The following is a 12,400-nucleotide window of genomic DNA, read 5'->3' as shown; positions in this document are numbered from 1 at the left end:
AGGCTGGAGTTCCCCAAGGCAGTGTTCTGGGCCCTGTGCTTTTTCTGGTCTTCATCAATGATCTCCCTGACTCTCTTGAAAATCCTCTCTACCTCTTTGTTGATGACTCCACTCTCTGCCGCTCCATTCCTCATCCCACAGATCGGCAGTCTGCAGCCTCCTCACTCTCTGCAGACCTGGACAAAATCACAGACTGGTCAAACAAGTGGAACATGCCTTTCAATCCTGACAAATCTCACACTCTTACTTTGTCTCTCCGAAAATACCGACTGGACAACCCTCCCATCTACTCTCTGAACAATCCTCTCCAAAAAGTTCTGTCACTCAAGCTTTTGGGTCTCACTATCTGCCATGATCTTTCCTGGGGAAATCGCATTTCAAATCTGGCCTCCAAAGCCAGTCGCCGACTGGGCATCCTCCATCGTGCGAAGTCCTTCCTTGGCACACCTGAGCTCCTCACCACATACAAGGCTTTCATCCACAGCTCAATGGAATACTGTTCTCCCCTCTGGGCCGGTGCTCCTGCCTCACACCTAGTTCGGCTTCACGTTGTTGAAACCAAAGCTTTCAGAATCAATGGAATCTCCCGCGATGAAGCTAACTCCGAGGGCCTTTCACTTACTCACCGCAGGCAGGTTGGTGGTCTCTGTCTTCTACCGACTCCTCTCCGGTCTTGCCCCCCCAACTCTCTCTGGGCTCTGTCCCCCAAATATTCCTACAGGTCGCACAAGATCTGCCTGCAACCCTCTTATGGTTAAACTGCCAAAATCGAGACTCTGCTCACCTTCACTCTTTCATTCCTCTTTTCTCCTGCCTCTGGAACAAACTCCCTCACTCTCTTCAATCCCACTCCTCCCTCCAGGTCTTTAAAACAGCTGTTCACCACCATCTCTTATCTTCCCCCATCCAAAACCTTGATCTTTTCTACCCCCGCTAATTTCACCCCAGATCCACTTTTTTGAAATACCAACTTCTTTCCTGGAAGTCCCGCACTCCCCTTCCCACGCCTCCTCCCCCCAAGCCCTCTCCCTCTCACAGATCTCCCAACATCCCTGGTCTCAAATGTTGCTTGTGCTTCCCCTTCTCTCCCCATCTTGTCTACCGCTACCCTTATTATATGTTTTGTGTGTGTGTTTGATTTTTTTTGTGTGATAAATATTCGCTCTTTCACGAGCCTCGATCCTGTATACAAAAAAGAAGAAGAAAAAAAAGCGATATCCCATTCGATATCCCAAGCGATATTCCATTCATGCTTTGAAGCATGGCATTGCACTGAAACAAGTTAGAGAGAGAGAGAGAGCATTCTGAGGATTATCTGATTGAATTGTGACCATAAACGTTGCACTGGCAGGCTCGATGGCTGCACAGCACCGCTGGAGAGTAGGGTTTGCAGGTATCAGAATAGGTATTCAAGCAAATCCTTCCACTTCGAAGACAATTGTGCGACATAATTTGTGCTGTTTGGCCTCCCCAAAAAAATACTTCCACTCGACTCATCAGAAATCTGGAGAATTTCTTTTGACATTTCAATCCCAGCAGCCTCTTGATCCCAAGAGGCAATCTCACATTAGAAAAATAATGGTCTCACAGCTGTGCCACAGAGACTTGTTTTTTCCTGCATCATCAACAAGCCTATTATTCCTATTCTTCAATATTTCCAAAAAATATTTGGTGTTTCTGCAGATTAAATGGATTTGCTCCATTATCTTCCACAATCTTAACCATCAATGTGCAGTTCATTTACAGTCTGTTTCAAGTGAGAATGATGATTCTCGTGCTTGCTCACTTGTTCACAATTTGTAGTTACCCCAGGGTGAAGCATCTGTGTCCGGTTTGGTGTTACCGAGTCTGTTCCAGCTCCTCCTCCGTGTTTGAGAACTGCAGGCACTGCTGCGCCGCTTTCTGTTTGCCCTATGCATATGTCTGCTGCATTCTCCAGTTCGCTCGACTGAGAGCCGCCAGGATTGGGCTCAATGCCTCCCCGATGCCCACCAAATGAGCTCTCAGTCGTGATGCTTTCATCGCTGCTAGTATGGCAGTGCTGGTATTGACAGTCAGATGCTGGCGGCCTGCGATGGCCAGGAAATACTGTAGGGAGGGAGGTGACAGAGAAAGAGGTCTATGCAAAAGTTTCAACCAAACACATGTACATCAGATGCTTATGTTATTGTTTTTTTAAACACAAAGTTCAGGCTCGTGGAAGAGTGAGGACACTGGCAATCAGGACACAACAGTACAAAAGAAACAGTAGAAAAAGGGGGGAGGGAACCAACAGCAGGATTGAAGGATAAAATAGGGGGAGACTTAGACAGAAAAAAGGGAAATGGGAGTGATGAGTATGGGAGGATGCAAGGGATGTGGACAACATGGATACAGAAGTGGACTTTCTGGAACAAACTGGAAATTTGGATGGAAGGAGGTGGGTGGAGGGGGATTAACAGAGGTAAAAGAGATCATGGTTTTGGACGGCGGATGATCTGAGATGGTGGCGAACACCTGTCTTGAAGACCTGGAATGAAGAATGATATTGGAGACTATGAAGTTTATTTCACAGGTGGGAGAAGAGAGGAACGAATGGGTAGAGGTGAGCAGGGATCCTGGATTTAAGTAGTTTCACCAGGAGGGGTTGTTGGTGGACCGCATGCGTCAAGCAGAAACCATGGGAGGGGGACAAAGCACAGAAAGAGCAGAGGGTGCAAGACCAGAAAGGAGGAGGAAGAATACAGAGACCACCGAACTGTCTGTGATGGGAAGGTAATACGCCCACAAACTCGGCTTCAATGTGGGGGATTCTAATGATCTTGAAGGCCTTGATTTCCATAGGGTAAAGCTGAGCAAGGTGTTAGGTAGTGGAGCCAGCCCAATGGGAGAGCAGTACTCCATCAAGCTGCGCATGAAGGTCTTGTCGGTAGATAGGAGTTCAGGTGTGCTAAGGGAGGATTTTGTACGACGGAGGATGCTCAGTCGGCGGCTGGCTTTGGAGGCCAGCTTGGAAATGTGGTTTGCCCAAGAAAGATCATGGCTGACAGTGAGACCAGGAAGTTTGAATGACTGAACTTCCTCAATAGGTTTGTTAAAGTGGATGGAATGGTTTGCCAGGAAGTCCTTTCGCAGAGAGAGATTGTGAGTGTGTGAGATTTGTCAGGATTGAAAGACATGTTCCACTTGTTTGACCAGTATATGATTCTATCAATGGCTGAAGAGAGGGAAGAGGCTGCTGTCTGCCAGAAGGATAAGGGATGTCAAGGCAGAGGGTGTGGTCATCAGCAAAGAGATAGAGGGATTTTCCAGAGAGATCATTGAGGAAGATCAGGAATAAGATGTATCCACACCACTGCTTTGGGGCCTTCCAGCCTTGACAGGTAGAGGAGATTAAAGGAGTCCTTTGAGAGCCACACATTGGCTATGAGAGGAAAGGAAGTCAGTAAGCCATGCGTGGAGCTGGCCTTGGATACCATCGGCAGAGAGTTTGGAGATCAAGGCAGGATGCCAGACTGTATGGAAAACATGAGATGTGCCTAGAGAGACGGCCCTGATTTCATGACTGACATTGAGGGCCTCCACTATTGAGAGAGTAGAAGCAGCATGTCCAAGGTAGAGTGACCTGACCGAATCAAAACTGGTGACCTGAGATTAGGACTTTGGAGAAAAGGAGGGATATATAAATTGTGCTGATGGATTCCATTACTTTGCTGATTATTTGAAATAAGCTAATAGGTCTGTAGTTATGTGGATTGATTTTTGTACCTTCTTGATGTAATGGAGTGAAGTTGGCTGATTTCCAGTCGGATGCGAGATGACCTAGGGCAAATGACAGGGTGAAAATTAGAGCATAAAGCGGATGTGGAAAAGCAGGAAAGAAAGTATTTAGGACACTGTCGAAGAACGAGACTTCGCTCTTTCCAACTCACAACATACAACGTAATTTAATTTGTGTAGACGAGAGAACGTACATAGTGCCTTGACATTGACTTGACTTCAATTAAAGCATTTTATTTATGAAAAAAAAAAAATTATATATATATATATATATATATATATATATATATACATTACATACATTTTCCTTTCAAACATACACATTATATATATACATATATATAATGTGTATGTTTGAAAGGAAAATGTATCGATGAATACATTGTCTTTAAGAAGATTCTTCTAAAAATCTAAACCATAGTCCGCTATAGTATGTAACATCATATAGGTTATACAAACCCTATAATTCACCATTGAGAAAACGTATTCATATATATAACCTCGTGTATTACTAAGTAAAAATAATTATTAAAGTATTAAATACTACAACATATCTAGCTGGATTACTTAATTTACAAAGCAACAGTGTGATTAACACAGTTACATGAAAGATTATACTGAATGGTTTGCCATTGCCTTGGTTCATAAGGAATTGAACAATTAGTTGGAAAAGATCACAATCGGTGGTTTGCCATTGCCTTCATAGGAATTTTAACAGTAACAAAGGATAACACTCGGCGGTTTGCCATTCTGAGAAATGGTTCGGGGAGGAATATGAATTTAGTAAATGATGCCGGCGATGATTTGCCTACTCTTTGCGAAAGACACCATGATGTAATTAATATCTCCCACTCAATGGCATCCCTGGTGTTGGAGACCCTGGTGTTGGGCTAGCGGCTAGGGTGCCAGCTTAGGATCCTGGGTTCGAATCCCGGTCGATCGCTGAATTAACGCCAGGGGGGTTGACTCAGCCTGTCATCCTTCTGAGGTCGGCTAATTGAGGACCAGTTCACTGGTAATTCCCTGTTTGTCGTTAAAGGCGGCAAAAAGGGTTGGCGTCAGGAAGGGCATCCGGCCGTAAAACATTGCTTCCAAAAGGGGACCGAAAAACAACAACAACCACGGTTCCCGAAAAAGGCCAACCCCCGCTTGCGGGGAAAATTGGCCTCTAAAGGTGGTTTTTTTGGTTTTCTTTTACTCAATGGTTGGGAACTGAATGCGTTTCAACATTATTTTCTTTTGTCCTTTATAGGACAATTAAAACGAAGAAGATCCTCCAATTCAATTTGGGTGTTCAATTTGCCTGTACTCGGGGCATACACCATCCTCATGGATAGATTTTGGATGCGTCAGCCATTATCAGACGTCTGTGCATGTCCTTTCCTCATAGGCTTCCTCTCCATTGAAACTGATCTGTCGTTGGCAATTCAGCCAGTTGTGATGCTCTTTCATCCAAGGGATGCGGCACCTGGCGAAACAACTGTATGAGGTCGTACTCCTCATGGTCAAAGCAGCTGGTCGAGGCCATCACCAGAGACTGTTTCTGGGTGAGTTGTTGCTACAATAACTTCCCACCATCCAGGCCATCCAAAGGATAGGCAAAATGCACAAGGAGTCCAAACTGTACCAGATCAGGATGGCCAGGAACACTGAACGCTGAGTCATATGGGGATCACCTCAACATCCGATATGGCAGAATGAAGAGTGCAGCATCAGTTGACAACACAAATCAAGTCCCGCCTCATGCAAATGCTTCAGTCACAGCATCGGAAAATTTCGGGTTCAAGGTAAAACAGTCCCTGGTCCAGTCAAGAGACGCACCAAACGTTTAAGCTGTGATATCTCACCACCTTTTTCATTGCCAAATTTTCCTGTTTTGAAGGCCTTGCGGCCAATAATCATGTCGATTTTTTTTTTCTCTACCAACACAACCTGGGTGTCAATACCAGCATAATCACTGCCTGGCACCCACAGCACTCGACGACTATTCATATGATGCTTTGCTGCAAGGTGAATGCTGGAACGGTATCAGCTGATACGCTGGAATTCTGTCTCCGCGCCATGTCTGCCTAAAGAGATGCCAATCACTTATTTCAGTCAACCAGCTATGCAATTTCTTTTCACGTGCTTGAGGAACCAGGTGCAGGTCGCAACGCAAGCTGATACTGTCCGGTCCAGTTGCAGAATCAGAGTCAAGAAACCTCTACATCTCAGGTGCAAAAGACAGTTCAGGAGCAGTTGGTTACGACTGAGTAGGGATGGTATGGAGAGTGAGGGGTTGGAGACACAAGATTTGGAAGCAAACACAGAATTGAGGAATTCAGCCTTCTCACAAGCAGCCAGCTGTGGTACCATTTGAAGTGACTTCCCTCAGGGATGGATAGAAGGGGAGCGTACATCAGAGACAGACTTAACAAGGCACCACCAGGTTTTAGAGGAGTGAGACAAGTTTGAAAGTTCAAGTTGAGGTTGGATGGATGCTTTTTCTTGCTCTTCTGAGAGTGGACACACACTTGTTGCGGGCTTTGTCGAATGTTTTGAGATTGCCTTCGGTTGGGTTTAAATTCCAGGAAGAGAAGGCAAGTTGTTTCAGAGTGACTGACTCACCACAGGAGTCGATGTACCATTGGAGGGAAGAAGGGTATGATATCTAAAGATGAGATGGGATGAATCTGTGCATAACAGAGAATAGGCTTCTGTTGAAGAATTCCCAGGCTGAGTTAATATCGGGGGCATCGACATAGGAGACCAGTCCTGACGAAAGAAAGATGGCTGCTTGCAGTCCTTGCCAATCTGCTTGAGTGAACTGCCAGACATGCCGGCACTGAGCCAACTCTGATAATTTGAGTCAGTCCCATGGAGTCACAGAAGTCCTTTGCTGAAGTGCCATGGTTGGTGAGAGAGGTACCAACACCCAGCCAATTTTCATGGTGACAATTGAATCGCCACATTTAAGAAAGGGAGAGTGGGGATGAGTGGTTAAAAGAGAGAAAGAGGACAAGAGAGAAAAAGAGAGAAAGAGAAAGAAACATGCAGCCATACATGAGGTGGCAGCGGAGGGGAAGTCGCAGCGTAAAGTACTCTTGGCAGTTTGGAGGTATAATAGTGGGGCTGTTTAACTGATGAATTGTGCCTTTTCCCTTAAAAGCATGAAACTTGGCACATGGCTAGAATACCCCAAAAGAAAGATTTTTAGTCCAGGGGGCATCTCCAATTTCACCCCATATGGCGGCCATCTTGAAATTCAGGATGGCCGTCATACAAGACCTGTTTTGATGAATATCTCCATAATTAGAACAGCTATCTAAATGGTTGCAGTGCCTACACCTACATTTTTAGGGTCTAGGAATCCAATGGTAACATAAAATATTAAGCAGTCATATGAAAATATTAATTTTGCATAGTATCATGCATACTGGGAATGCATATAAATACTCTTAACAGGTTGGCATTCTTCAGTGATTAAAAGTGTCTATGACATCGCAGACTGTAACTGTGCCATCTTGTGGTTTTCTAGTCTTTGCTGCATTCTCCATCACATGCGCAGAGAGAAGTACAGGGAAGTGCAGCTTTCTTACACCGGCAACGACCAGTACATCCTTTTTTGCACCCACACTTAACAAGTTCATTGCAGATCTTTGCAGCCTCTGGAAGTGTTGTCCATATTGGTTTGAACTGGCCAGCAGACGTTTTTTGCCAACCCCATTCAGTGGGGCTTGGTAGATCAGGCTTAGCATGCAATGCTTGTCCCCAGCATAGTGCGCCTTGGTATACTGCCCGCTTTACGTGCTGCACAAGGGCATCATGTGTTGGTGGAATTGATTCCACAGGTCTGCCCTTCTTTGCAAACAGTTTCTTTCGTACAATGTTAATGTCAGTAGCAGTACTTGTGCGATCATACAACAGAATAACAAATCTCTCAATGACGTTCATGCAGGTTTCAGTTATCTCTGTGCTCTGGTGGCAAATTTCTGCTAGTACCTCTGTGAGCTCAGGGAATGATTCCCACACATTCCATGCAGTTACCTTTCCACGCCCATTAAACGCTGAAGAAGTGTCACACCCTGTTAGTGCATGAAACATGGGGAGGGCTTTAGATTTCTCAGGGCCAAGAGCTGTGGCTATATCATGTGCAGAGATAAATCGCATGTTCTTGCCTGTCCCAAATTGTAACCATATCATCACTGAAAGCTTCTGGGATGCTGTAACTGCAAGCACGACAACATCTGTGTCCACAGTTTGTATGAGGACCTTACTATGCCCTCTCTGTGTTGCATCAGCAGCATGTAGGAACATCCGACCATCTGCCTCTTCCTGAGTGCACGGGGAGAGTGATTCTAGATCAATGCGTGGTGGAGCAGTAAGAACCTCTGTATCAAGTGTGACAACTAGCTCCTTGCGCTGGTCTTCAAATGATTTAATTGTTTCATTGGAAAGGAAGCTGAAGAGTTCACGCTTGTTTTCATCAACTCGAAGAAAGTTCTGCCACTGTCCAGGAATTTCAACTGAGGTATCTACTCGTCGGCGAACCCCCGTGCCACGCTTTTCACGGGTCATGCTCTTAAGGCTGTCGGGTAGGTAACGGTCCCACACCAGATCAAGTCGGGTTGCAGATTTGTACTGTGAGAAAACAAATGGGATGAAGACCTTTTTGGCATATTCGCCAAATGTTTTGACTGTGCCAACATCGGGCTTTAGCTTTTGAACAATTACTGCCCCGTCAAGTATGACACGTCACCTCTGGCATCTGTGTGCTTGATGATGAAAGTTCCTCTAAGCAGTCCAAAAGGTCGCTCTTTGTACCAGGTCGAAGCTTCCCATCCTTGGACAGAGATGGAGGGAAAAATTGATTTTCATGACGGAAAAATTCATCCAGGTTTCCTGGATTCATCAAGGACCAAAAGGTCAGCGGTTTCTTCAAGAAATGGATTACCTAGCTCCTCGATAACTGATACAAGTGATCTGACATGTTTGTCAAAGGTCATCTGGGTGCTTTTATTCTGATCATGATGCAGTGATGGCGCTTTGCTTTCATGTTGCTCCTGTGCAGTCTCAAACTCATCAATCACCCTTGAGACCTCTGGACCTGCAACCATCCATCTTTGCAGAGCATGGGCATTGTCCAGCAGACCCACAGCTCCTCCATCTCCCTTGATACGTGCATTGTTCTGTTCATGTGCATGATCTGTAGCAATTGAAGAAAATTTGCGTTGGGTCTTTTGTACCGTGAACATGCCAGCTCGGAAATTATCCAGAACTTTAGGGTGTGTCTTGTGCAAGTCCATCATATCACGCAAATGGACTGTGACCCATCTTGCATAGTGCGTATGGTCAAGAGCAAAGAACCACGGAAGAAGCTCCCATAAAGCATCTAAGTACATTTCAAAGTCAGCCTCCCTCAATGAGCGCACAAAGGTCAGGATGCTGTTCTCCAATGCCATCGTGAGACTCCAGTATTGGAACTGTGGGTGTTCCAATATGTTGCCATTGGATTTTATGTTGCCATTGGATTCCTAGACCCTAAAAATGTAGGTATAGGCACTTCAACCATTTTGATATCTGTTCTAATTATGGAGATATTCATCAAAATAGGTCTTGTATGACGGCCATCCTGAATTTCAAGATGGCCGCCATATGGGGTGAAATTGGGGATGCCCCCTGGACTAAAAATCTTTCTTTTCGGGTATTCTAGCCATGTGCCAAGTTTCATGCTTTTAAGGGAAAAGGCACAATCGATCCGAATTTTTTTAGCTAAGCCGCCCAGCTATAACATCAGAACACGGACAGTGAAAAATTGAGTTATTGATTTGCTGTGAAGTGCAACTCTGCCACCAGGATGGGGTTCAGACCTATTAAATCAGAGGAGACAATAGCCAGGGAGAGACACTATAAGGAGTGAGGGACATCCTGTTGGAGGAATGATTCTGTTAAATAGATGTCCGGTTTGTCAGCAGCAGCATCTGAGGTTGAGAGATCTGTCAGGCCTGGAGTTGTGGTCTCAGATGTTTGACGTCCACACAGTGAGGGGCAGGGAAGGGGGCATTGGGAGGGTGTTGGATGGTTGGAAGAGCCTGGGAGGGTGCACAAGGGGGAGTGGGTGGACTGTGAGGAGGCAGGACTGCAGGAAAGCCGAGAGCGGGCAGGGCTAGGGGAAAGCCGGGAGCGGGCAGGGCTAGGGGAAAGCCAGGAGCGGGCAGGGCTAGGGGAAAGCCGGGAGCGGGCAGGGCTAGGGGAAAGCCGGGAGCGGGCAGGGCTAGGGGAAAGCCGGGAGCGGGCATGGCTAGGGGAAACCTGGGAGTGGGCAGGGCAAAGGGAAAGCCAGGAGACGGCAGAACTCAGAGGGAGGGGAAGGGCTGAGGGGTGTGGTAAAGGGAGGTCGGAAGCAGAGAGCGGGCAGGACCCTGGGAAAGCAGAGAGCGGGCAGGCCCCTGGGAAAGCAGAGAGCGGGCAGGCCCCTGGGAAAGCAGAGAGCGGGCAGGCCCCTGGGAAAGCAGAGAGCGGGCAGGCCCCTGGGAAAGCAGAGAGCGGGCAGGCCCCTGGGAAAGCAGAGAGCGGGCAGGCCCCTGGGAAAGCAGAGAGCGGGCAGTACTCAGTTTTCACTCTGGTTGTTTGTTTGTTTGTTTTCTTGTTTGCTTTTCTTGTTTGTTTGTCCGGGCTATATCGCAGCCATCCGTTGAGCTAGGAAGCTGAAATTTGGGCACAATCGTGATGAAGTACTTTGGCAAAAACGGTATTTTTTGTTTTTTGGGATTAATCAATTAATTGATTAGTTACTTAATTATTATCGATTAATTAAGTACTTATATATTTCCTTTCTCTTCTTATATATTTCTTTATTTATAAGTACTTTTATACTTTAGTATTTATAAGTACTTATATATTTCCTTTTTTATAACAACCTCCTTCATAAAGCATTCATAAAGAACCAATCACCGAAAATACAGCATTATTTTGCACAAACTGGTGGTTGCAGTTGCATGACCTGCACATATCATTTTGGCTACATCTACGTCAAACAATAATAACGATGTGACTAAGTGTGCCGAGTGCGTTTCTCACAGGTAATCTCACCATGGTGAAAACCATATCTCCGTTTTGGTAGTCGCATGCCTCGTCGTCGCCCAGAAACTGTTCCACCGAACCATGTGCCAGTCAGTTCTGTAACATTTGAGGGGACTGCCCGAGTAATTCCGGCCTGTGGAAGTGAGCACCAAAGAGGAGGGTCGCCTGGTGGAGACTGTGAGCTCGTGCAGCGCTCGCTCAGGCTTGCCAAACTCGCTGTATACCGTATCTAAAAGTGCCATCGATAGGAGTTGGGTAAAGATGCGGAGAGGGGTTGGCGAGGGTGAAGTGGTGTGGTGTGGAGATGAGCAGAGCATGCATCATACATGTGAAAAAAGAACAGTCTTGCAGTTCCACTTGCCTAGAGTTTGTGTAGAAAACGAAAAATTACCAAATCTTTCAACAAATCCTTCTCTTAAGAGATATATATCTTAATAATTATATATGGGGCTGGCAGGTAAACCTGGACATATGCACACTCGCCTTTGAACCATCTCACCTGGGTATGAATCGCAACCCACGTATAAATTGTCACCCTGGTGTTTTGCATGCAGGGTGAGGCCTCAATGTGTGCATCTTCCATTGGGAGGACTTTAAGCCATCTGCTAGCACTGTTCGGTGGTGGACCTTAAAGATCTCTCATTGTCTTTCACAAACAGGAGGTCAATACGAGGAGGCACTACCAGAACAAATTCCAAATTGCTGCACCTTAAGTGCAGCTGCATGGAAAGTGGTGACCCATATGGGATTGGTTCTAGTCAACATTTCTTGACTTAAGCAAACTCACTAAAGCTCTATCAAGGTCTCCAATTATTTTTATTACCTCCGCCACTGAAGGTGGACAGAGGTTCTATTTTAGCTCAGTATGTTTGCCTGTCTGTCTGTGAGCAGGATATCTCAAAAAGTCATGGACAGATTGGGAAGAAACTTGGTGGACTGGTGGGTGTGTGACGAGGACAAATTGATTCGATTTTGGTGAAGATCCGGATCCAGATCCTTGAATTTTTTTATGATTCTTCACCATTGAGAGATCGGGCCAAAAACGATATACAGTGCGTATCAAAAAAAAGGTAATCCGAATTCAAGGGGTTAATATGCAAAGGTTATTTAGTTTGACAATTTACATGTGGTTTACCAATTATGAGGAGATCCTCAGCTTTCCATTGATGCCTTTCATGCATCATTGCTGTCACACATGACCGATACGCACTGTACATGTTCATTGAAAACGACAAGTTCAAATCGCATTTTTACAAGTTTGGCTAATCGGTGCAAGGCAGTTTTAAATGGACGCATTACTTGTCGACTGCCAAGTTGATTATGTAAAATTGTTAAGCTGGTCTGGTAATCGTCGGTTGCATCATCCTTTGTTTAAGATGTGTATTTAAGATGGGCATACAGTGTATGGGTTTAGAGACAGTCTGAGTCATTGAAAAGATGGTTCAACTGAACAGCGGACCTTCGTGGTTACAACCTTTCACCAAACTGGAAGTTTGCAGCGAACTCGTGATGCGTTCAGGGAACGTTTCCCAGAACGGGAGCCTCCAGCAGTCCAACAGCCAAAACCATCTGGGCGAAT

General features: G+C 45.7%; 1 protein-coding gene across 1 annotated transcript in view; it reads right to left on the bottom strand.

The window, feature by feature from the left end:
- Positions 1-12,400, bottom strand: part of KIF19 (kinesin family member 19) — a 109,503-nt gene that overhangs the window by 5,106 nt on the left and 91,997 nt on the right. Inside the window, exons 18-20 of the mRNA XM_078785972.1 lie at positions 10,831-11,050; positions 3,748-3,801; positions 1,808-2,088 (exon numbers count right to left, since the gene is read on the bottom strand). Of these exons, the coding sequence (XP_078642098.1) occupies positions 1,808-2,088; positions 3,748-3,801; positions 10,831-11,050 (555 nt within the window). The remainder of the gene's footprint in view (positions 1-1,807; positions 2,089-3,747; positions 3,802-10,830; positions 11,051-12,400) is intronic.

The sequence above is a fragment of the Myxine glutinosa genome, chromosome 10 (assembly GCF_964187855.1).
Source record: "Myxine glutinosa chromosome 10, kmMyxGlut1.1, whole genome shotgun sequence".
In the NCBI taxonomy this organism is placed as follows: Eukaryota; Metazoa; Chordata; class Myxini; order Myxiniformes; family Myxinidae; genus Myxine; species Myxine glutinosa.
This window is presented reverse-complemented; position numbering and strand designations above follow the sequence as displayed.